Genomic DNA, 27,587 nt, shown 5'->3' with positions numbered 1-27,587 from the left:
AATACACTGCCGGGTTGAATAGGTCACCTACACAAAACAGTCACTTTTTTAGTTAAAGTAGTCCGACTGCTTGATATGGGGTTAAATACATACAAATATTTAATCAAGTCGCTTTAGTTGATTAAGAGTTATATGTAAAGTTAAACCTGATCTAACAGCCACCTGTTTTAATCATGTCACAGCACTAAGAGGCCATATACAGTTTTCAAATTTAGAAATTTTACAAAATACCAAGTCTGGTTTAAGAGGTCACCTTCACTATTAAACAGTCACTTTTTCAGTTTCCCCTGGCGTGACTGCTTGACACAGGTTTGACTGTAATTACATAATTTAAGTCATAAGCTTTATAAATATATATACATATAAAGTAAGTCTTTTTGTGTTCTAGTAAACCTACTCCGAAGAAGGTAAAAGTTATTTTTTTTTTTTTTTGCTTTCTCCAGAAGAATCTAATGATACTTTCTTGCACGTGGGATATTTCCCCCCCCCTGTTGTTTTTGTTTTGTTTAAATATCATTTACATAAGATACATAAATTGCATAAACATCTTGGTGTTCATTGAAGGACCAGTTATATCCTTGCTCATACCTTAATATACAGTCCAAATCCTTTAAGTCCTTTCAGAGGTAATCCCCTTTCATATATAATATATGAAAGCAAACATATTCTTAGTGAGTCTTTGTTGAAGACTGACTATAATTTGGACACAGGGTACATAACATTTAGATTATTAACTTATTTTTTTTTTTGTTTAAGTTTTTCTTTTATTGAGTAAATAAATTCTAATTGTTCCACCTCGACTTACTTCAGTCATCCTAGCCTAGTTTCCTCCCAATGAATGTCTGGATAATACATGCTCTATTTCTGAGCAAATTTGTGATTCAAAGTCAAGGAGCAACTCGTATGAGTCTTTACGATGGGTTTCTTACAAAAAAAGAAGATGAGTCTTTCTTTCATCCACCAACAGAGCCTCAACCTTTCTTTATTCGTACCACAGAGTCTGAACCTTTCTTTTTTTCACCAACGGAGCCTGGACTTCCTCCACTCCAACCAGAGACAACAAATGCTTATAATACAGAAAAATTAGCCTCTACTCAAAATACTTATCCAGCTACTTTTATGGAAAAAATCCAACCAGACCTCTACGAACCACTTCCTACGGATCCCTCTGTGGAGTCTAATATATTCGTTCCTACTCTCAATATTCCTGCAACGACGGATGTCAGTCATATCCTTCCAATCACAACAACGATGTATGCTGATGAGTATGAGGACTATGATAATATGGATATGGATCCTTTAGATGTTCAGACTCTTATATCTGATCTCCTCAAGACTGGAGGGAGCTCTGGAAATGACGTGAAGGAAGGGGATTTGAGACTGGTTGATGGTAGAGATAAATATGAAGTAAGTAAAAAAAAAAATGAGACTTGAATTCTGATAGGTTTAAAATTGTTTACTGCGCCAAGTTTGTCTTTTGTCTCACGTCATTGTTAGAGATGGCTTTAGGGGTGTGAATAAGGTCAAAAACCCTTTAAGTGTAGATTTAAAAAAAAAAATTGTAATTTGTTAGCCTGCAAAATATAAGTGCTCTTATGAATTATTTAAAGTTCAAACTTACTTGCAAGCAAAATGCATTAATAATGTTGATAGTGATCTCTGTCTGTAAATATTTTTTCTCTCAAAGTTATCATATTTTTTACGAACTTTTCTCCAACAAGATTTTTACAATCACTATTTTTAGATAAGTTAAAATCTATGGGTTTTTTTTAGATTTTTGAGTTGTTAGTGAAAAGTTTCGATAATTTTAAAATTCAAAGTAACTGACTTGTTTTTTCTGACATTCCTACAAATGAAAAATATCCCCAACATAACAACTCTAATTTTATTGGATATTTAATTTTTCTTAAAACCCGTAAGTTTAGCACTTTTTGAATGACACGATAATTTGTAAGACTGGTAAGGCATATGTAAGATATTAGTATCTTTTCTCTGTTAAATTATCAGTTGAGTATATATTTGTAATGACATCCATAAAACTTTTTGAGCCAGAGAAAATGTAATACGACTAGGAATGGGATTTTTGCAAAGAAAAATTACATTTTCTTTTCCTTGTGCTTATATTTGTAACCATATCTATAATTCAAGAGGGGCACTCCATATTCTAGGAGGAGCCAGGGCCGGGGTAAAGATTTCCCTCTTGGGCTGTTTCCTATTATACTCGTAAGTAGTCAAAGATCTGGGAGGACACATATAGAAATATACGGTTGTAAGTAACCATAATTTAAAATATGGGCACATTTTTTTAAGAAGAATAAAATATATATTAGTTAGGGATGGGCACAATTATAGCTTTGAGGGGAGGATATACGGCCTCCTAGTTAGTTAGTTAGCTAGCAGGGGCTAAACTGGAGGGAATGTGGTACCTCCTTATTTTTAGTTTTTTGAATGAGGAATTTTAATATTAGATATTCAATTTAATTTTATTTATTCAAATTAAAAAAGAAAAAAATTAGTTTAAATTTTTGTGAATAACTATAGATTTTTGAATTTTTTTTCCGAAAAATTAAATATTTGTAATTTTTTGTGAAGAATTGTGGATTTTTAATTTTTTTTCCTAAAAAAATAATAATTTTTCGAGAATAAGATTGGATTTTAAAATTTTTTGTAAAAGATGTGAATTTTTCAAACTTTTTCGAAAAAATATAAAATCGTAAAACTTTTTTTCCAAAAATATAATTTTTCAAATTTTTTTTCCATCAATTTAATAATTTTTTAAATTTTTTCAAAAAATTTTGATTCATTTTTTTTTTTTTAAAAAAATCCCCCCCACCCCCTTAAAAAAAGTTTTGTATATATAACTTAATCCTTTGGATGCCCCTGCTATTCCGTAGTCCTTGTTATTCCATCTATGACACTTTGCTAGTGGAGTAATGAACTGTGTAAAAAAGAAACCCTGCAAAAAAAAACGTATTTAATTACATTATAAACATTTAACGACTATAGTAATGACGTAATTTAAATTTTGTATTATTTTCTAATTTATTCCATTCATTTTGCACTTGAAAATATAAATTAAAATGCTAAATATATCTCTATAAATATAAGACATCGACTAAAATAAATCCTAATTTAAAACAAAAACTTAACAACATCACTTTGTGGTTTTAACAAGAAATAATTTGTTATTTTTATAGTACAAACGTTAAATTGAAGAAAATTAAAGTAACAAATAAACGACTTTTTAGCAGTACAGTTAACTAAATGGACTAAACATAATTAAAAGTGGCTAAATAGAAGAACAAATGCTAAATAAGGCAGAATTAACAAAATATTGCCTATAATGTGATTAATTTTTGAGGAGTGCATTAATTAAGGCAGGACTGGACCTTTGAAAAGTCGTATTTTCTCCAAAAGTTCATTTTTGAAATTTTGGCATGTTAATCAACTTAAACTTCTCGTCTTTAATTATCCGAAAGCTCATAATCGAAATTGTTCGGATTAGCTTCCAAATTCAGGATTGTGTGTAAATTGTGCGACTACAGCAACACTTTCTACAGCTTAGAGAAGATTGGGCATTTTTTCAAAAGTCAATAGTCAAATTTGCATCCTCTGATTCATAAAAACTCGTTTTTATCAAAACCGTATTTTCATAGTTGACCTGTCCTGCTTAGACCACTATGTATCAGCATCCACTCGTACGATTCACTCAATTTTTGTCCTGGTTATAGTACAAACATTGTTCTAGACTCTATGCCTCCATAAATTGATGATGATATTGAAGGCTAAGTATTTATACTAGGCTCTTCTAATGGTCTCAGATGCTAGGCTAAATTTGTCATTTTTGCACTACTGATCGACAAAATCCTACTTTGATGTCAATTTTTATGAAACACTGGAAATTAGTGGTTCAGCACCTTTAGTTTGACCTAAAGTCTGAGCCTATGTAGTTGCGAGAAGTTATATTGATTATGACTCTACGTTAACTCTTCTCAACTTATGCTGAATTTCATTCATGATATTCAATCTCGGAGAGCCTGTCAAAAATGGCTACTTTTTCTGTCTAGCCTTAAGTAAAAATGTAGATTCAAAGGGATAAGAAGCACTTTTATAAATCTTGGGGAGTAAAATATCCCAGTTCACTAACAAAGGAGAGATTGCGTGAATGGATGAACTTAATTTAGATTTTTTGTTCTATTATTATTTCAAATGTTTATTTCTCAGTAGTATTTTTAGGAGCAATAACTGAATAAAAATATAACTTGTGTATTTTCTCTCCTCGCAAATAGGGCAATCTTCAAATATTCCACGATGGAAGATGGGGCTCAGTCTGTGATGATGAATGGGATATGAGTGATGCCATAGTGGCATGTAAGCAATTGGGATTTGGTAAACCTAAGCGCTACTATCATAGTTCTCAATTTGGATATACTAAGAGACTTATTCACATGGATAACTTGTACTGTTACGGAACCGAAAAAAGGCTTCAAGACTGTAGGTATGTAAAATTAGCTGACATAAGTATAAGAGACCGAGGGGAATTGCAAAATGCCCATTTTCTAAAACATTAACAATGCAACAAATACAAAGTTTACATTACAGTAAGCAAAAATAAATACATTTTTGACAATTTAATTATTTAGTTGGAGATTTCGATTTCGAGGAAGACGATGATACTCATATTTTACTTTGAGTTTCTAAAATTAATCTTAATTCATAAATAAAACAAAAAAGTTGCGTAACTAACTTATAAATAACTTAATTCAATCATTTCTTGTGTTAATTTTAAGTTTTTAGTTATAGAAGTCTCAGAAAATATGTAAAATAATATACAAGGTATATTATTTTGATTTTCAAATTGTTATTAGAAAATGATTTAAAAATAAGAAATTGAGGTAGGTGTCTAATCTTTCGAAAATATTAGTATGTTTTTCGCAAAAAATGGCTAAATATAAGAGAAAATAACATTCATACATAGAAGTTTACAATTTTAGTACTGCGGTCCGCGCACTTAGATGTTTCTCTTTACCTTCATTGTACACGTCAATCTTGATACTTAGGTAATAAAATATTTAAAAATTATTATTCAAAAATGGTTATATTTCAGTTTACTGTTTTTTTTTGGCATTCAATGGTGGGTTTTATCTATACTTTTTGTCCAAAAACTACGTCAAATCATCAAAAAAACATTTTGAAAAAACTTTAAAGCCAATGAAGTCGGGTATAAGACATACTTATATCCCTAAAAAAAATGATTTTCGAGCTTTTCACATCTTAAAGCATGGAAAATAAGCGGAAACATATCAAAATTCAAAAAAGTATATTTTTGAATAGGCTTACTCCAAGGTCAATTAGATATCCAAGGTTAGACAATCATGTAATTGGGCTTGGTTAGTACCGATTGCTGGGCAAGACAGGCAGATTTTGACAAAACATCAACCACTCATAGTATATGACGTCACTTTTACTAGAATTTTCAATTTAATGTATCGTACCGACTGCTGGGTAGGCAAAACAGATTTTGACAAAATACGCAACCATTCATCTACTATGAAGTCAATATTAAAAGCCTGGTGGAAGTCAGACATCAGTCGTACACGAATTATGGTGTAACCTTGTATTTCCATTAACCTGGGCTTACCCTACATATGTACAACATGTTGCCAAAGTTTTCTATTCTTAAAAGTTGGGCAATCTTTTTATCATACTATGATATATTTCATTTAATACCACGGGTTCACATTTAGTGTGACACACAAAGGAAGTTAATTCAAAAAGTTTATGCATTAGTTTTGATAACACAGGGGAACACTCATTTTATTCAAATGAATTCAAGCCAAAAAAGGAAATTATCTTTGAGTGCAAAATCCAAAACGGATCCCAGTTTTTCTCTCATTCATCTGAATTCTGAAATATCAAGGATTATAGTAATTCCAGGCTATTATCGTTCTGAGTATTTTTTTTATCCCTTAAAAAAATCCTCAAATTAAAAATAAGATTAATAAAACTTATGTAAAAGTGTTTTAATTGATTCTGTATCTTGTTCTGAACTCGATATATTTCCATTTTTAGGCTGAAAAATGATTAAAAATGACACTCTTCTTTAGACCTTTATGACAGGACAAAACGGCCCACTTAAAACGGCCCACTTAGATTTTGTGTTCAAAGATAAATTCGATTATTGTCTTCAATTTATTTGTACAAAATTCCCCTCCCCTGATTGTTCCCCTATGTAATTATTTAATTATATATGGCTAGATACTATATAAATTGAGATTACCATGAAAGATAATGAACATATCTGTTTCATCGTTATTAATTCTGTTTTCTTCTTCTAAATTATTTCCACAGCAGATGAGAATCACCTCTCACAAATAACGCAAATTGTGGATACCTAATAGTTAACTTCAATAAGTTAGGAAATGCCTATTTTCCGTCAGTGTTCCACCACTTTTGCGGGTCATTTGATCGCAAGATTATAAATATTGATTCTTAAATAAAATATAATGTTTATAGCATAAAATATTCCGTGGCCCATGGCCTCCACAGTTAAAACTGCCAGTTATAAACTGTAAGAGTGTCATGTGCCTTTGATCTAGTTATAACTTGCATAATTTTTATAATCTGTAGGTTATGACCCCATTTCTATCAATTGTATGAATAATTACATACAAAATATTTGTAAATTTGGCGCCATCAGTATCCTTTGTTTTGCATAGTTTTTTATAAATTTCATTTCACAGGAATAATTAGATATTACTGGATATTGAATATAAATAACTAGATACCAAGGAAGGCACTTTACTTGCTAGATACTATATTATTTCGAGTTTCCTTGGTTCGAGTTCAAACTATGTTAAGTTTTTCAAAAGATCTTTTAGACGAGTTTGAGTCATTTACAAAAAAAAAAAAATTATCTTTACTTATTTCTAGTATTTTTCAAGTTCCAACTCTAGGTAGAAGTAATATCTTTGGAGTAGCCGTAGAAATGTATTCAATGTTCATTGCTGTTACTGTTTCTAATATAATTTGAGTTATTGATTAGACTGGTCAACAAAATTTCAACTTTTTTCTCTCTTTGATTGAGATGGTGGTGTGTCCATCTTTTGATTTTACCTCGTGAAACATTATCAATAACTTTATAATCAAACATATCTGGTTTTGTGGCCTACAGTGTGGTTTTTATAAGTCATTATTTATTATTTTGTACCTTGGTACAACTATATTTTAACTTATTTTTTTATAAAAACATTAGTTTTAATTTTTTAACATATTAAATACAATATTCTTCAATATTAGAGTAAAATCCTTAGGCAATGGTGTTCTTGTGCATCTAAATCTATATAACGAAACTTGTACTCTTGTAATTAAGTTATTAATTTCCACTTGATATGAGCCTGTATAAAAATAACAAAAATCTTTGTGCACAAGATGCAACTTAAAATTGAAAAAAACAACAACATTCAAACACTTGGTCCATTATATTATTATATGCGTACACTCGAATAAAAAATGTTGGGATGACTCCAGTGATTGTTTACAGAAAAAACATGTTCTCTCTACCGGTGGTTTAGCATATCAACTACCCAAGTTTAGTAACTTGGTAACTACTCTGTACTTCATCCAAGATAATGAATAGTCTGTCATCCTATTAAGGCCTCTGATTATCCCCACCCCGACCGATGCATTAAAGCCAACCCTATCTTTCTTTCTCTTTATTTGATCTAGAAATGTATTTTGTTTTGATTTGCCCACTAAAAGTATTCTAAGCCAATGATTTCCTATCATTTTTATAAAATTTAAACAACTATCCCTAGGGCCAATTTCTCTGCTCTTAAAAACCACCCTCTTTAAAAAAATTCTCTTTCCAAAATCTCATTTGCCGTAAATACACAATTTTTATTAAAAACCTCTCCTAAGAACGATATGTACCTTTTGATTGACGTATCTGATATATATGCAAATATGCTATTTTTTAAAAATGGTTCCTTCCATTCTATTCTTTCTAAAGCTTTTTCCGTCAATTCCCCATTAATTGCTTCATTTTCCTCCCAGAATGGGCTTATATCATTAGTTATCCGTATAATTTTGCATGATCCGTTGCCTTTCTCTCCCTATAATGCATTATTTCAAGGAACGTTTGTTCCAGTATTTTATTTCATACGGAATCCTTTTCAAAAATTCGTCTGAACAAAGTAAAAAGCTCTTTTTTCAAAAATCTTTCAATCTTAATAAACCACATATTTTGTCAATCTTCTGGGAAAAAATATCCGAAAAAGGTGTTAGTTTCAAAAACAAATAAATGAGGTTTTGTAAGTAATTATTGTTTATTTTCGGTTGAAATTGATATTCCCTTTGAATTTTTTAAAATAAATGTAATGTTTATTAGTATAAAAAATATTAAATGTTGTCTTCTTGAAAAATATTCTTGCCTCATATAATGCTTATTTGTCAATCTAACAGTATTTTCTAACATGAATAATCCATCATATCTAATGATAATTAATAAATGAGAAGTGATTTTTCTTCTATTCGAATCGTTACCGGGTTTGTTTATTTTCATGTTTATTACATAGGAATATTTTTTGGGTGTAAGGTTGAAATTTTTGGTGTATAATTTTATTATTTTTCCTGCAGACAACCATGATTTAATGTGTTGTAAAGTAATTTACCGTGCACATTTATTTATATATTCAGGGGAAATATTCTTGAAATAAAATTGCTTTAAGGGCAAATGTGTCAGACAAAATTTCCTGAGTCGAAATAGTATAAAACGAAAGTGACTTATGCCCCCATTTTTGATTACAATAATAAAAATCATTATATAGTTTTTCATAATGTAAAGACATACAGCTTGATACAGAAAAAAAAGAACCGCTTACAAAAAATAATATTTCAGACTTGTTGAATGAAAAATATTTTTTCATATTTATTCAGCTATCCAGGTGTATTGATAGTATTTGAACTGTTGCTCTCTGTAGGCCACCATAGTTAAAATCTTGTTTCATAAAAGTATTTTTATGTTTTTGATTTAAAAACCATTAGGGTCACACTATCTCAATTCAAGGGCAAAAATTTGTGGACTATTGTTATTTTGCAATTAGAGGATGTAATTTTATCAAAATTCTTAAATTAACTAATTATGAATAAATCAAGGGTAATTGACGTTACTCAAAAATTACCAATATTAGTGTGTCATTGCCAATTATACGAGGGTCGTTTGAAAAGTCCGTGCAAAGTCCGAGATATGTCACTACTGGGGTGTATTGAGGTTTATGTTTAGCTATTAGCATCTCTTGGATGTACACACACCAACTTTCAGCCAGATTGGTCTATTTCTTTCTGTTGAGAAATTGGTTGGAAAGATGAGATAATCTTTTGGATTTGCAAGGAATAATTCTCCTCGACTATCTAGAAAAGGGTAAAACTATTATTGATGCATATTATTCATTGTTATTGGACCGTTTGAAAACTGAGCAAAAGAAAAACGCCCACGATTTGCCCTAAAAAAGTCCTCTTCCATCACGACAATGCACCAGCTCACACTTTAGAAGTTGTGGCTCAAAATTAATGGAAATAGGGCACCAACTCGATATGCCCACAGCACTAGCAATCTTATGCACCTTCACTCCATAGTCATCCACCACCATATCATGGAGTTTATCAATGATTTCTGGAGTAGTAACTTAAACAGGACGTCCAGAAGGTTCAGCGTCATTTGTGCCATATTGCAACCCCAAAAATTTAGAAACCACTTATAAACTGTTCTAATCAAACTATAGAACCGAGTCCCTATATAATTTTTCAAGGCAATGCTTAGCTTCAACGGTATTTTTCCCCATAAAAAAAAAGTGTAAAATTTAAACACGAAATAGTTTTTAATCCATTGTTTTGCAAATAACAAAAGTAGCGTCGTCACACTTAGCACAATAACTCACAAACTCCATAGCAAATTGTTATGGAGTTTTGACAGCTGTCTTTTGAAGGTTGGTACTAACTAAAAATAAAGTGAAGACGGACTTTTCAGCCCATGTGTTTTGTATATTGAACAATCTAGTTATTAATTTCCCAAAATATACTATTTTGTTAATTTTTCTTTATTTTTCAAACAAATCCGATTAATTTGAACTATTTGACAGGTTATAATCAAATACATTTTTTAAGGGGGAGGGGGGCTACTGATTACTACAGGGATCGACAACTAGCGGCTCTGGAGCCCCATGCAACTCTTTTTTTCTCATATTGTAGCTCTGGGATGAGCTTCAGTAAACAGTAACATTTCAATTTAGTAAATTACTGGTTTTTTTTTAAATTCTGGTCTAGGCTCCTACGCAAATGGTGCAAAATGCCCAAAGAATGACTAAGATTACAGCTTACAATTTTTTTTATTTTCCACATGCATAATTAGAATTTAAGTGTAACTTTTTTATTATTTTAAAAAGAAATCTTTAATTTGGCGTAGTCAAAGATTATTTACAACTCTCAGTCTTTTCGTTTCCGTGTAAGGTTCTAACACCTGGATTAGTATAATCTCTAGATTGTTTTAAAAATAGCAGACATACATATAGTTGTCTAGGGAGGTCCAAATAAATTGGGAAAATATTTAAAGGCTTATAACGAGTGAACTAGATTGGGTAAAACCATTTTTTATTTTTTTATTTGAAAGCTACATTTAATGGCATTCAATTATTCATAATCAGATCCACCTCCCTTGGTAACCTGAGCTAGATGGCCCGGAAGCTTTGGCAGGCCTGTGTGACCTCATGCGGATCCAGCTTTACAATTATACTGGTTCTGGTTTGTACTTTTGATTTATATTCCCTGGATTGATGGAGTAGCCCAAGGAAAAATTACACCTTCCAACAAGACACCGGCCACCAAGGCCAAAAAAGCAGAGGATGTGTTGACCACAAAAAGTTGTTACTTTTGAAGTCCGGAATTTTGGCCTGCAAACAGCCTGAACCTATGCGATTTCTAAGTATAGGCAAGGATCTTGCATGGGGCTTGTGCTCCGTATCTTTTGTCTTCGGACTCCCTGAAGAAGTCAATTTCCCTTACAATGGCAATGCTGGATCATCACGAGGTTGTCCGTGCCTGCCAAAGCTTTAGGCGCCTTGTGAACGAGTTTATTAATAGAGGTGATAGAATTACTCAAAACTCGATTCCCAATTCTAGCCTGAGTCTAAAAAGGACTCCCAAGTATAACTCTGCAACAAACCCTCAGGGTCACGCTCCGTCTTTTATGAGCACACACAAAAGTTCAAACAGATTATGGACATAATTGAATCTATAGAGGGAAGGATGTTCAATAGTCAGGAATTAGATCATAATGGCAACTGCTAAGGAAAAAAAAAATTCCTTCTGTATACTACCAATTACAAATTAACGAGACAGTTAAAAAACACACCGATTTACATCATTGCCTATGTATGAACGGCACACATACTTCACATTTTTACCTTTATTGCATCACGAAATCTTTCCTTCGAAAATAAACAGAAATATGCCTGAAATCAGTTAGTAGTTTGCTAAATAAGGTAATCATACCAACAGCTATTTATCTCTTATCCAAGATAGTAAAAAAAATAATCTGACAACCAGGCTAATGTTTGTCTTTTCCATTAGATGTTGGGCTCTTTGCATATTGCATAATTTTTATCGCAAATCATCTGCCACACACCTCTTGATTATCCCTTAAGATCAGTTTAGATCCCTGGCAATTGCCTCTCGTTAATTTGGATGACTAATTGTCAATTATTATTTTTGCAACTTTTCAATGAAATCCGGATCCCTCTGGCAGCTTGACTTCATCTTGTGGTGAACACACTTTGTTATTGATTCATGATCATCTCCAGTCCCTTCCAGTTCCTTCCTGACTCTCCAGACAAAGGATTTGTCCAGGCTTAAAAAGTTTGGATTCTCAACATTGTCTCGTTCTGTGCAATCCGCCACACAGACACTCTGTATTTTCCACGATTGTGGCGTAAGTACTGACTGATCGATGCCATTTTTTAAGTAACGCTAAACACATTTATCAAGCCGTCAAAAAACAATTAATTTCCTACTTGCTCGTGTGCAGCTGTCGCAGGCGCTCAAAGTTAGTTGTAAAGAACAACGACTGCACACTATAGTTATTGACATTAATTTACTTAATTAGTAAATTTGTTGGCATCTAAAAACGTTCAGCTTAAAGGAAAAAGTATTTCGTAAATTTATGTTTTTTTTTATATCTATAAAAAAACACAGTTTACTCTACGGAGAATCTCCTTTTCATACATATTCAGTTATATCTTTTTTGGATATTTGGATTTATCGAGGTTTTATACCTACAAAAGATTCCCGGGAAATTCTGCGTTTGAGTTATTTCAGAATATTATTTTCATTAGATTATATATAATTTACCTAAAATTAGCTTGTTAAAACTTATTATTTAGCTAGTTTTTGTTGTGGGTCAGATGGAATTTCGTTTTTTTTTTAAACGGTACCCTTAGATTTAAAAAAAACAAACCAGCACACTATTAGTGATGTTGATAAAAATATGAGACCCGTGGTATGGGCATGCTCAGAGAAAAAAGAAACAAAAATATATCCTCTTCTATATAAAAATTTGGTAGATTAGGTATATTTTAAATAATCCTTTGGAGATACTACAAACTGTACTTAAAGGTCATCATGTAGTGCTCGAGTGTGGACTTGAGTTATTATTTTATAGATTCATACTCAAACCATGCAGACTTGAATTGAACTTGGAGCCAAATAGGATCAGCAAACTCATTTGTGGTCAGTGTCGCTTTAGAATAGCTGTAGGTATTTAAGAATATAATAAATATTACTAGGCTTTTATTCTTGATGACAAACTGGATTTTTCTTTAAAATATTGAGAAATTATCGTGTACAATACAGAAAGATAACAATTCTGGAGAAAAAAAGGCGGGGGGTCACTGAATTATTGGAGCAATCATAATCCTATTTACCAAGAATAAAAAAGAATTGATAATCTCTCATTTTCTTTACCCCCGATTGCTTTTATGTAATATACCACATAATTTGTTAAAATATTTTCGTGTATAGGTTCAATGGTTGGGGCGATCACGATTGCGAACGAACCGAGAGTGCTGGACTCAAATGTACATCACCACCTCCGCCTCCAACAACCCCTCCTCCTGCGACTACAGCTCGGCCACAAATAAAACGTAATTTTAAGATTCGCCTCAATGGAGGTCGCATCAAGGAAGAAGGTAAGCAAGCAACAATTAACAAAGACTCTTCCCACCAATAACATGGAATTTTTAAAGGTCGTGTGGAGGTATCATTTGAAGGATCCGCAAATTTTTGGGCTCCTGTATGTGGAGATGGATGGGACCTACCGGCAGCGTTGGTAAGTCCCAAAAAATGGTATGGGATAGTTTCACATCAAATTGCCCCCCGAAAAAAAAAACCAATCACATCAGAATTCGATGAAACTTAGTTTACATTTATATTTTTTATTTTTAGCAGGAAATTCCAAATCTAATTTTTTTCTCAATAATATTAGTAACATAATCTTAATGACATAGGGCTCTGGTTTCCTGTATATGTACAAAATTGCAAAAATAACTGTTATTTCAGTAAAAACTGGTTTGTACAGAGTTGGGGAGGAAAACGTGGAATCTTGAACCTCCTGCCCTTATTGACCTCTTTCAGAAGGTGGCTCGGGGTCTTCATGTATGAAGAAAATCTCAAGTTTCCCTTCACGGCCCTTCTGGTGGTCCTAGCAACGACAGAAAAGTAGTTGGCGAGGTGATTAATCGATTTGGTGGGGGTCCTCCTTGATCTTCTTCTCCAAGCTGGACAAGAACTCAGGATCCTTCTTTAAATTGTGTCCTCCACTTCCTGCTTTCCTAGAGAGGTATTCCTCATCATTTTTTATCTGCGACACCTTGAAAACCAGGCTCCTGGAGCACTTTACAATATCAATAATCCTCACCACTTCAACTTGAAAATCCAGAAGATCTGAGATGCAGTCCCTTTTGGCTTTTTGCTCACTCCTGATGACGATATTACAAAATGTTTGTTATAGTTTGTAGACTACATTCGACTAGAATGTCGAAAAATAATCACTAAGCCCTCCTATAGTAATGAGGAAAATTAACATTAATTTACAGTCCACGTTTTGCTGTCCAATACTGTGCACTAAATTGCAAATGATCATACCTTCTAAATCTTTGGCTCAATTTCCAGAAACAAGGTGTTTTCGAAAAGTAAAAATATGTGGAAAAAAATGTTTTGTTCAAAACTTATTTATTTATTTGCTCATTCCGTTTTTATAACCTAATATTTTGACCTTGAATTTGACTTTGTGGATCAACTTTATCCTACAATTAGTCAAATTTTATTCAGTTTGCCCATTTCATTTGTAATTCAAATCGAAATATCTACAAAAGATATAACTTTTTACTCATCATATTATTTAAATATATTTTAAATGACATTCAAATCTCAGTCTATTACATACATACGGAAATTTAAAAAGTTGACCTTTTTTATAATATGGAGGTGTAGTTCTAAGAGATGAAGGAAATAAAGACAATCCCAACTCAGTATCTAGAAACGATAAAAGCAGGAATTACTCCGATTTTGATCCTCAATTCTACTCCGAGACCTGCAAGGTCTTACAGTTATAATTCTGCAACAATTCCTCCATATAACCTTTTATTTTTACACACTAGTGATTACTTTATACTTAAATGTTCTCTCTTCAAGAATAACTGCTTTGGGGGAAAAAATACCCATTATGGTAGCAACTACAAAATTAATTCTCAGATTAATATATAACACTATATTTCCTTTCTAACTAAAACGGAAAAACCTCCCAACTTTTTATACTCTCCATATTTAGATAGATATATATATATATACATTTTACATATTTTAAACGAATTCGATGACTTTCTGTAACAAAAGAGGTTATTGAACAAACCCTTAATGAAGGTTCAAAGTCCTGCTGATAATATTGTTCATTTTTATCATTAAAGATTCGACAATATTGCCGTTTAATTAAAAAAAATAAAGATCGATAATGCACACTGTGAGTAATAGGGTAAAAAAAGTCCTTCACTACTATTCCGTTTAAAATCCAGAAAAACTAATTTAAGGACAAAATAATATGAATATTTTATAAAGGTTATTTCATTATGTAAAATAAATTATAAAAAAGATTTAATCATATCTGCTCATGTTTGAAAGATAATAAAAGAAGAAGACAATTTTTTTGAAAAAAACGTCAATTTTGAAAACAATAATTTCGTTGTGCGACCTCTAAAACTTCTTTTAAATTGTTCAAAATTTGTCATTCATCTATTTTTACCCAAATGCATATTTTAAGCCTATGACCTCTCAACATTTCAAAAAAGTGCAAATTGGGCCAGTCTAATATATATATGTATATTGTAGCTCAAAGCTAAAAAAAGAGTCTGATATGACTTGTTGTGAAGGTCAAATTTAAGGTTAAATGTCATAATATACCCTGATGGCCCCAAAAAGTGCTATTACAACAAAATAATTCGAAATACAACTTTTTTCTTACACAAATTTACTAAAGTAGTAGAGGTTTTGAAATATTCTAACCATACATTGAAAAAAATATGATAACGGAAGAGGGCGGCTTTTTGATGTTGCTCCCTCAATAGATGTTTAATTTGATTTTTCTAAGCTGTTATCATTATTCTGAAAGAGAGATCCTAAGTATAAAGTAATCACTAATTCGTTCAAGACCAAAAGTATCACTGAAGAATTGTTGGCTGTGTTATACATATGTGTAAGTCCTTCTTGGACTCGAAGCAGAATTGAAGATCGACATTTGAGTAATTCCAGCCTATATCATTGCTCGATACAGAGTTGGAGTTGGGGTGACACGTTATGACAGCTATGCCTGGGTGACTACATTATTTTTGGGCTTCGTTTATTTGTACACGCTGGCAGGTCGTATTGCATACAACTATGTTTCTGATTACAAAATTAAAGAAATGTGTACCAAATTCAAACTTGGGGAGAGACGGAGGGGCAATATGTTGCGAAAAGCTTGCGTAAATACTTTGTTCGTGATGGCCCCTTCCAGAAATACTTAGTTTGTTTAAATTGAGTCACAGTTTCAGAAGATAATACTATTTAAAATTTGCTGTAAACCATATTTTTTGCTCTAAAAAAAGTTTGATTTGTGGTATGCACGTAAAAATCTAACAATACATAAGCTAATTTTGATCGAATTTGAGTTGTTGAGGTAAAAAATGGGCTTGTTTATTTTTTTTAAATCATTGTAAAGTATTTTAGTATAGATATCACAGCTCGCGGTCAATAATCAGGAATGATGGTAATCCCAGAGTGCATAAACTCACTAGTAGAAAATGTGCCGGTCCTTACTTATTTGGTCCAATTCGGTCCAGTCCAGTACTAAGACTAGTCCTTAGGACTGTCAGTACTATAACCTTTTAATAAAAGAAGAAATTTAGTCGATTCACCTCATGAAGAGCCGAACTTTATATTTTTTAAAGACTGATATGCATTATTGAACTGGACCAGACCGATAACGAAGTGTACTGCAGTCTTCAGCCCTAACTAAGGACCGACACAACACTACTGACTAGTTTCAAGATCAAGAAGATATTTTATTTCATAATAATAGTGCATTAAAAGAGAATATTTATTGAGTACGGTGCTCGATTTGTACCTCGTGTAGATGCCAAACTCACACTTAAAACAACCAAATATATCAAAAGGTTGGAGTAGGTTAAAGGTAGAGGGGATCAAGTCCAGCGTACATTATATAATAGCCTTTTGGACAATTTGATGTGGAATGAACCAATGTCTTATGCAGAATTAATTTGCACTTATATCGGAATTGATGTTATTTAGGTTGCATGTCGAGAACTTGGATTAAAATATGCTCAAAACGCCTTTCAGACTCATTTATTTACCAAACCATCAAAGTCGTATGTATAATATATATTTTTTTTCATGGAACACATAGATTTAGTCGATTTCAATTCCAGTGATTCCACAAATTTTACAGTCAATCCCGGGATTTCTGGTATAAATTGTAAAGGAAACGAGGATCGGCTATCTGATTGTTTCCACGATGAGGATATTTATTGTCCTAGATCAGGATCAACGGATGTAGCTGGAATAGTTTGTGTGGATGAGCAAGCTGACTTGGCAATAGATGTATACGCTCTTATTTCTTCAACCCATCTCGAGGACAAAACTATATTTTCACTCGCGGTATATATTGATATTTTAGGATACGAAAATTAATTAATATCATTCCTAATCAAGGATGCTGAATTTCATTTTGTCTAAATCTGCAAACATGTTGTAAAAAGTAAAGTATTTTTGATTACAATTAGATTTTGAAAAACGTCGAAATCCCGGTGAGCATAAAAACAACGCTCAAGAGGATATCTATTCGAAGATTTTTTTACTTTTTATTTGAAAAATATTTATTGAAAAAAATAGGGTAAAAGGTCTTCTTTTTTTTTCACTGAAAAAAATGGTATTTTTTCAAAAAAATATATTGTGTGTCATCCTTAAAAGTTACCTGACCTTTAGGGATGAAATCATTGCTGACATCAGTCTAAAGAGGCTAGCTGATTTTTGACATGTTTAGCCAAAAAATATATAATTTAACAAATAACCGGAAATCTTACCTGATCTTCACAATCGTTTAGTCGATTTTTGCCTGATTTTTAGTGAAGTCAAAAATACAAATTCAAAATTATGGGCTCGATTTTGGACGTGTAAATTGATTACATTCTATTTTGGAGTATCAATGTGATATTAATAACTCATAGCACAGCCAAGATCGGATTAATCTTGTAGCAGGGTAATCTAGGTTGCAGACTAGGATAAAGATTTAGTTTGAACGTTTGAATTATCAGAAAATAGGAAGGAATAATCTATATCTACACTAATGTTTTCCAGCTTGTTAAGATATACTTTTCTTTTTAAATTGACACTCTCCTGAATTTCAACCTTTTTTACATCTCTTGTTATAATCTAAGACTATAGAAATGTACAACTTTTTTTAATAATTTGCAAGGATTATTTGTCTAGAAAGCAATATTACGGAAAATAATATCAAATATTTTATCTACATTATATTAATTATAACACTATGCAACATAATTTTTGCAAGCAGGCTATAACCTACATTTATTATTGTTATTTAAGGCAAAAAACAGAAAATGATCATTAAAATTTCATTTGGAGTAGAATTAGCCTTTAAAGTTCTTTAAAAAAATGACGTTTTTAGAGTATCTTTTCCGATTCAGAACCCTATTTTGAAACAAAATAACTATATAGATGAAAATTAATGGTAATAGAAAAGGTAAATGAAAGAATACACCCTTTGAAAAGATCCATTTTTATATAATTTTCCAATTTAACTTTTAATTTTAACATAGAATATTTAATAATTGAGTAATATATGTTTGCATGACAAAATGTTCCGAAATTATATATAAATAAAAAGATTATTGGACTTATTGTAATAATTTATTAATATTTTAGAGGGAAAGATATTAATACCAATTTGAATATGTTTCATGTTCAATTACAATCTATCCCGAATTAAGTGATCAAATCGACTTATTTAAATATTACTTTTCACACAATGGCATTTTTTTTTGCTAATTTATTAAATATTCTATAACTCAGTTAAGAGTTAAAATAATCAAAATCGCCTGATGTTTTTTTAAGGCAAATCTTTTCCAGTTGTAACATAGTATCTGTTCTTAAGTTTAAAAGATAATTTATTTTCTCAAAAATCCTTGATTTTACATTTTGTAGGAACTTTATTCAGGATAACTCAATAAATAATTAATCTTTTGAATCCTGGAATGTTTTTATGAATTATTCTTATCTTTATTTTTCACCTATGTTAGTTATTTCACCTTAGAATATGCCTCTGATTCGTAACTATACTTTAATAAGTGGATTTTCAGAAAATGGTTCTAAAGGCAAAACCTATTGCGTTTGAAGGTATTAATGGTCATTTATACTCTACAGCTTCAATAACAATAAGAAATGTAAGTTTTAACCTGTGGGGGTTCCAATATGCAACTTTTTATTATATTTGACTCGACTATCTACTAAACACAATGAATAAATGAGCTTTATTCAATCAAACAACATATGGAATTCCAATGTTTCTACACATATAAAATCATTAATAAACTAAATCCTGAAAGAACCGTATACTTTCATCTTCTACGGTTTATTCATTGGCATATCATACGATTAGGGTTGTGCCGGTCCGAACTTAAAATCGGCTCTGCCCCGTCTTGTATCTTTGATTGGTTTTTGAAAAACAATCCATATTTAAAAATTATCTCGATGTGGCATCCTTATCACAAATATTTAATTAGAGTACTATACCGTGGAGAAAATACGTATTTGATCCCTTTTCCATATTTTGAGATTGTCTTGTGAAATAGAAAAGAATGATCTATAATTTTAATAGTAAGTTTATTTCAAGAGTGAGACATTAAAATAGGGTGGGGAAAAAGTAATTTCGTATTTTTCGCTTTATTTCGATGCTCCATATGTTCCGTTCTGTTTGTTATCTTGTTGCTAACGAGAATACAGCTTTATTATGCCCTTCACGTAAAAGCCCTTGTCCTTATTGGATAAAAACTCGGGGGGAAATATTTTATAGGCCTCTAATGAGGCCAAATTTGTACTCCTAAGTGCGTTGGCCATAAACAAGAACAGGTGGTAGTCACTTGATGCCAGGTCTGGCCTTTAGGGGGGATACATAAGAACTTTCCATCTGAGGTCCCTGAGCTATTGGTGTGCCATCAATTTACCTATTTTGGCCGCTTTTTTTCAATGGAAAGCTTCCAACAGCCGAGTTGTTCAAAGGTGGAGCAGAATCGCTCGAACCACTGATGTACAACACGAAACGAAAAAGTATTAACTCCGTATAAATTGCAAATGTAGGTCGCTTTCGACGCGTTTTTCCCATTCAAGTAGTGAAAAAAGTAAGTATCAAAGAATTTCATTCTTTGATACTCAACGCACGATAATTCAGTGGCCAAGCACAATACTGTCCAAAAGAATTTGTAGTATACAATCACAACTTTATAATACCTTATCGTATGAGCCGATGCGACTAAAATGAATAATATATAGTTAGTTAAAAAAAGGCGAGAAAATAACAAAATTACTTTAACTCTAACCTAATATAAAACAAAAAAGTATTTGGAGGAAGAAAAATGCTGATTATAGCCCTAAGAACACCATCCCGCCAAGCATTGAGATGGACACATTATGTTTTGTGGGTGTTTCTTTGCAAAGGAGAAATAACAACTTCACCACATCGAAGCAAAATATTGGAAATCCGGTAAATCAGTAAAAATGGACTTGGTCTTCCAGCATGACAATGACCCAAAACATACGGCCAAAGCAACAAAAGGAATTGTACAAGCATATTAAGGTTATGGTGGGGCCTAGCCAGTCTTCAAAAATCAACCCCATGGAAATTTTTTATCAATGGGAAAACGAACAGAATTGGCTAGGGATCAAATACTGAAATTTCCTCCACTTTACAGTCATTTGCAAAAGTTTAAGATCACCTGGGATATTTTCTTGTTTTTAGGAGAAAAAGAATGCATTTCAGAAATTTCTTTTGGAGTTGAATTCTTATCTCAAACGACGTGAAATAATACTTTGTACCCTTTTCGAATTGAATTAGAATGTGTTTTTTTTTGCAAGTACTTGTGCACATATCTTGAAGGAGACAACTTCATCATGGCGTCCTCTCTCATGGACGTTTTTCTTGGGTGCCCTCTTCTCTTTTTGTCTAAATAAATACCAAATTAAAAAAATTAATGTGCGTTCATACACGCCAAGAAAACGATTATTATTGAATTAGGTGAAATATCAGAGTTGGTCTTAAACTTTGCAAATAAACGTACGTTAGTTTAGCCATTCAATGCGTTATGTAAAACCTCAAATATCTTTTATGCACGATAATGACTGACTACTATTTTTGATTAAGGTATAGTTAATGTATTTACATTTCTTATAAGGATGTAAATAGGTTCAAGATAGCAAAGGTAGATTAATGATGATGTCACCTTCTCATATCTATCATGAAGTCATTTAGTAAAGATTGCTCCATCGGACATCTTTTGTGTCCAATTTGGACGTGTTTTTATGATTTAAGATGGCCTGGACAAAGTATGATACCTACTTAAAGTTTTACTAATCTATCTTAATTTTTAAGGGGAATTACTTAAGAGAAATAATACCTCGTAGAGGGCGTTTTAAAATTTAGAATTCTTTCGAGGATAGATAATAGGGCCGTTACTGGACAGGAAGAGACAGGATCAATTTTAAGTCACTTATTAAAAACCCTTATGAATGCTGTCGTAATTAGGTATTTTATCTGCAAAGTGACTCTCAGTAAATTTAGTCCAATTAAGCCTTTTCATACAATTTCTTTTAATTAAATCTCAATTATAAACATACGATATATACTCTAGTGTGCAATGGAAGAGAATTGTCTTGCCTCCGAGGCCTACAGTCTGCGCCTCAACAATCCCAATTATAATTTAGAGGTACGTCGTCTACTACGATTCACTACAAGTATTGAAAACATTGGAAATGCAGATTTCCGTCCATTTATACCCAAATCCCATTGGGAATGGCATGCGTGCCATGCTCATTATCACAGTATGGAGGTATGTATCAAGTCATTTCTTTTTTATAGTCAGCAAATATTTCGTGAGCATATAGCTAGAGAACAAGGCAATATGGGCTATGAACTAGCATGTTTTTACTACGTGTTTATAGCTATATGCGAGCGTTATTTATCCAATAATTGATTCTTCAGGTCGTTAACTTTGTTGTATCATGCAACCTTTCATACAAAAAAAAATAAGAAAAAAATCCCAGTTGGTAGTTAGCCAACTCTGGGAAGGTTCTTCCCAAATATGAAATCACTATTCAATAATGCTTGTAAAGTGTTCACAGCTGAATAAAGACTAATTTTAATTCAATTAATCAACGTTTAAAACACTGATTAGGCTAAATCGAATATATTTTTGTCAGTGAGGCTACGTCGTATCTTATTTGTACTAATATTGTCAGTATGAGTGGCGTCGCTATGCTCTTTTTTGGTGCGTGGGGCTGGATCATTTTTTCATAAATATACTCAGTGTTCAAAAGTCTGTGACCACTTTTTTTATTATACAAATATCCATGCGCAACAGATCCAAATGAGGTTGTATAGGAAAATGTTAAAATATTTTTATATTTATAGATTATGAAGACTAGAATAGGGTTGTCCGGCGTTGCCCAGGACATTAAGAACATATAAAATTAATTAAAAACTCTTCTGCTTAATATAAAACAAAAAATAAAGGCCTTAATTTTTTTTAGAATTATTCTACCTGCATGTTGGTGTTGGTACGTATCTTTGTACCTTTTTTTAAAAAGTAGAGTAGGTATGGTATGCCCGTTGTTTCCCAAGATATTAAAAAAATTAAAATTAATTCTGAACATTTATGGGTTTTTTAAAATAGAAGATTAAAAGATTTACAGAAGTATAAATATTGAAGTTGAACTATTGTTCGATCCTCTTTCATATTATTGTCATTAATCCTTTGTTTTATTCTCTCCTGTTCTTTTTTCTTTTCCAAACCTTATAATATCTTAAAAAAGTATGCAAAGATACATACCAACATGCAGCAAGAATCATTCTTAAAATTTCACATTCTTAATTTTTTGTTTTATATGAAATAGTCGTTTGTTTGTCAAAAAGTTAGTTTTAAGCAAAATGCTATTTAAGGCCACCATGGTTTAAAAGGCCAAGAGAATGTTATCACAACCATTTTGTGAGCCTTAAACGCTTACTTTAAAATTTTCAGCAAAATCCATTCTTTGGTTAGGCGTGATTCCCGGACAAACATACCCACAAACATTTGGCATTGAATATATATAATATTATTTATTTATTTGATTTCCATCAACTTCAATTACAACTCTCAGACAAGTTTGGAAGGCCATAGATACTTTAGCAATGTAATTCCTGCAGATCCAGGCTTTGAGGTTGGTAATGTTGCTGTGGTGGAATTTACAGGCTTTGGACTCAATATACCACCATATTGAAAAGTCTAAATGATTCATATCAGGGGATTGAGAAGCCCCCCCCCCCACAAAAAAAAGGGACATAAATTCATGTTTTCTCTATTTTTATGTTAAAATACAACTATTAGCATGGCCGGGTTGACGATTTATGACCAATAAACTGGAAAAAATTATCGCTTAAACTTTGTCTGTAATAATCTTCTTTTCTTTTTTTTCCCTTTTTTAATCTTTAATAAAGGAAAAAAAGTAATATCAACCACATTAAACCCCCCAAAATCTTTAGTATGCTTACCTTGGATTTGAATTTTTCATCTGAATTGTAGCTAACCCTTAAAAATGTCTCCCATCATGGAGGTACCCGGGTTAGACAAAATTAGATGTCACTCAGAATTTTTGATAATTTTTAAGTGGCGTCTATTAAAAATATAGAAATGAGGGCCTATTTAAAAATGTAAAATATACCCTTTTACAGAAAACCCTTTTTAGCATATAGATAGGTCCCAGGAAACGGAATACAAAAAGGTCATTCAACAAATCAACAATAGGTAATTTTTATCTACAATATGAGAATAAGATTGTATAACGATATAATAACACTTTTTTAATACATTTTAGCGTCTAGTAATATATGATAATAAAACTAGAGGGAACAGAGCATGGATTCTCCATCTTTTTTAGTGATCTACCACTTGTAAAATATTAATATAACCCTAGTACAAATCATTTTTAGAATCAATGACAGGGGCGTCCACATGATTATATATTGGAGAGGGTCTTGATTTTTTGATTTTTTAAAAAGAAATCCAAAATTTTAATTTTTTTGGAAATAATTCATAGTATTATTAATATTTCTTAATGGAGGGGCCTCCAGCCCCTCCAGCCCACACCCTACGGACGCAGACTTTTAAAGTATTCTTTCAAAATCTCAAGTACCACTTGGAGTGCCTCCAAGTGCCCCAAGGGGTAAGCGTACTCCTATTTGAGAATCACTGGAATAGAAGGATAAAATTATTATAGACAGTAATGTATAAGTCCGTGAGTAGAATACTGGCTGCAAACATTATGGGCGAATTACATTTGGCCGAAAGACAATTTGCCCAACGGACATTTCACCAAAGGTCCATTTGGGAGAAAATTTATCTTTAATATATTGATATATACGATTACATATTTTAATTAAATTTAAAATGAGTCTATGATAACTAGGTATTGTTGATATACTATATAAAGGCTTTTTCATTGTGAACGCTTCAACATTTTTTATAAATAAAACAAAAGCGTTTAAAGATTTTGCCAAATTTATTTTTTCAGTACAAATTATAAACATATATATTGATGTATGCCAAATTGATTTCTCTAATATGACCACCACGAGTATGTTTACAGAAGTCCAATCGCTGAACTTAATTTTCCACTAATTTTTCCAATAAATTGACCGATTTTGCAGCAATTTTGTGTTCCATATATTTTCTGAGCTATTCTAACGTTGAGAGCTTATTAGTGTAGACCATTGACTTCATGTGATACCAACGAAAGTAATCTTAATGTGTTAAACCGCACAATCGAGGAGGCCAATCAAATGTTCCATTTCTCGAAATAACGCACACACCAAATTTGCTTTGTAATACATAAATCAAGTGACAAGTTGCACTGTATTCTTGAAACCACATTTTTGTCAAGTGTATACCTTGCAATTGGGACCAAACAAAACCAGTTATCAGGGTGAGATAGCAATTTTGATTTACAGTAGGGTGCCCATTATCATTATCAACGAAGTAATATACCCCAATGATCCCTCCAGCATGAAGTTCACAACAAACAGTGATTTTTTCGAGATGCAATGATATCTCTTGAAGCACTTGTTGATTACTGCCTAACCAATAACACACATTTGGTTTATTAACAAAGTAATTGAGCCAAAAATGAGAATCCCATGATGAATTGGAATTATTTTGTGATGAAAATCAGTATCAGCATTGAATAGTTATGGATAATTTGCAATTGCTGATCAAGTTTATACCACTCCATGATGAAATGTATACTAATGAAGTTTATATGTGAAAGGAAGAAAATAAATATGGCGACTTTTTCCCTACCGGAAAAAAATGTGAAGTGTCCCTATGAAAAACCCTGTACATGGTATTAATATATTAAATATCTTTTTTTGCTCAAATGTACCTTCGGTGAAAATGTGTCGGTCAATTGTCCTAGAATCGTTTAAATTTTTTTTATTTTTTGGCCCTATTTTGACATCACATAGTTCACCATGGGGCTTTCATTGCAATAAAACTATGTTGTTTAGCCCACAAAATTTCTGACATTAACAATGATGAAGTCACGTGAAAATTTTCTTAATTAATAGTTTTTTACTCTGCGTTTTGACACAAGTAATTATATAGTAATACTTTAGCTAGCGGTGATAGTTAAAATGTTTGAAGGGTATGCAACATACAGCTTTTGTATGGCCAAACAATGTATGTTAAAGAATTTTGGTTTTTGGCAAAAATAAAATATTTTTGTGGAGATCTATCGTTTGGAAAAATATTTTATACAAAAATCATTGGATATAAGATTTTTTTGACTGGTGAAAGAGTACATCAAAATAGTACCCTCTCCACTAATCTTAATATATTACCTAATATTATGAGTGCACAAACCAAATTTGTAAACACTACGTCATTGAAGATTACCTGAGACACAACCCCTCCAATATAAGAATAAATACAATTTGTCAAATTTTCAACATTAGTACAAATAAGATACGGTGTTACCTCACTTGCAATCGTTATTGGATAATAATTCCATATTTGGTAAGACTTAATTCAACACATTAAAAAAAAAGAAGATCAGTTCTAATTCTTGAATCTACGTTTTTGGATCTCCTGTAAAATTTGATTAATTCAGATAACTTGCATTGTCAAACAAGGAATGAATACATTTGTGCATATTTAAGGTATTTGCTCACTTTGATGTTTTGAACGTCTTTGGAGCCAGAGTTGCCGAGGGTCACAAGGCGAGTTTCTGTTTGGAGGATCGTGAATGCTACGGCGTTGAAGCTAAATACAGCTGTGAAAACTATGGGGATCAAGGGATAACCCCCGGATGCAAAGATATTTATTATCATAACATTGACTGCCAATGGTTGGATATGACTGAAGTTGATCCAGGGATATATACTTTTCGTATGGCTATTAATCCTGAATACAAGGTACGTTTGATTTATTAGATATTTTGATCCAAAAGGGATTTTCCTTTTTTTCTGTAGGTTGCTGAGCAGTCCTTTGAAAACAATGCTGTTGAGTGTGTTTTAACTTATACCCAGCAGTATGCTCTGATGAGTAATTGCACAATTGGACGACCTTGAAATAAGTGCATTCCGTACCTAGTTTTAAGGCATTGTAATGATATTAATGATTTATAATTATCTTCCCCATTCAAAATTCATACCCCACAATCACCAATAAATTATAGTTATTATCTAAAAATAAAACATAACTTTACACTAATTATTTATTTATCTAAATATCTCTCATTGTTCGTTTAAAATGATACACTTTTAAATTTACCGTTAAGTATAATGTGGCATTTTGATTGGCTCTTGTCAGCCAATCACTGAATCCATTCATTCTTAAAAATATTTATATACAACATGATTAAGCATTTCATCCTTATTATATCATCATGGCGAGCAAGAATACGACACCTCAGATCGAGCGCAGGGGAGCTATTTTAACCCTTTCTCACCGAGTCAAGACATCGACAACAATCAGCTGTGACATTGGTGTTTCCAGGCAGACCGTTTACCGGGAATTAAAGAAGGGGATTGCTTAGGCTCAGGACAGTTACTGTGTTAATGTAGTTAAGAGCTTGCTTGATTATTACAAGAGCAGAGCTTATGAAGCCTAAAACCTTGGAAAGGATGACAATGATGCTTGAAAGGTTCACAAGCTAATGTATGACAAGAAGATAACTCCCTTCGTTCTTTTTGACCAAAAACGATGTTTCAGGTCAAGTCTTGGACTCATATCAGTACCTTGGATTAAAAAAACAACAACAGGCCATTAGAATCATTCAACTTTCTTCAAATCCATTAATTTATAATTAAAAATAAAGTCCTAGAAACGCACAGCTTTACAATAAAATATAAAAATCAGCCAGGGTCACAAATGCTTAAAAATTGTTCAACAAATTAAGTTCAATAGATGAAGAATACAATTATTTCGGACATGAATAAATATTCAGAATGATAACTGGGAAACTGAACTAAAAGGTGATGTCTCTTACATGTTCAAAACAATGTTTGATGCCTTCGTTAGGACTCTGGATCTCATTGGGACCAAGTAGTGACAATGAGTTGTTATTTCTCTGGTAATTCTTGTCAGTGTACTTGTTTTGTTTTTCTTGATTATCACCCTCCCCCCTTGTTACAGCTGATCTAATGAAACTTCATGACTAAGAGG

At 32.1% G+C, this 27,587-nt stretch overlaps 1 protein-coding gene across 1 annotated transcript; it reads left to right on the top strand.

Moving 5' to 3' along the window:
• The first annotated feature begins 493 nt into the window (after positions 1–493).
• LOC121125202 (lysyl oxidase homolog 2B) lies at positions 494–26,631 on the top strand. Its single transcript, XM_040720338.2, has 10 exons — positions 494–626; positions 757–1,407; positions 4,290–4,498; positions 13,072–13,238; positions 13,296–13,378; positions 16,891–16,967; positions 17,028–17,256; positions 21,522–21,719; positions 26,081–26,335; positions 26,393–26,631. Exons 2-10 carry the CDS (start codon positions 835–837, stop codon positions 26,489–26,491), a joined length of 1,890 nt encoding a protein of 629 aa, XP_040576272.1. The 5' UTR covers positions 494–626; positions 757–834; the 3' UTR covers positions 26,492–26,631.
• Positions 26,632–27,587: the final 956 nt, after the last annotated feature.

Source organism: Lepeophtheirus salmonis, chromosome 10 (genome assembly GCF_016086655.4).
Source record: "Lepeophtheirus salmonis chromosome 10, UVic_Lsal_1.4, whole genome shotgun sequence".
NCBI lineage: Eukaryota > Metazoa > Arthropoda > Copepoda > Siphonostomatoida > Caligidae > Lepeophtheirus > Lepeophtheirus salmonis.
The sequence above is the reverse complement of the archived record's forward strand: the minus strand, read 5'-3'. Positions and strand labels throughout refer to the sequence as shown.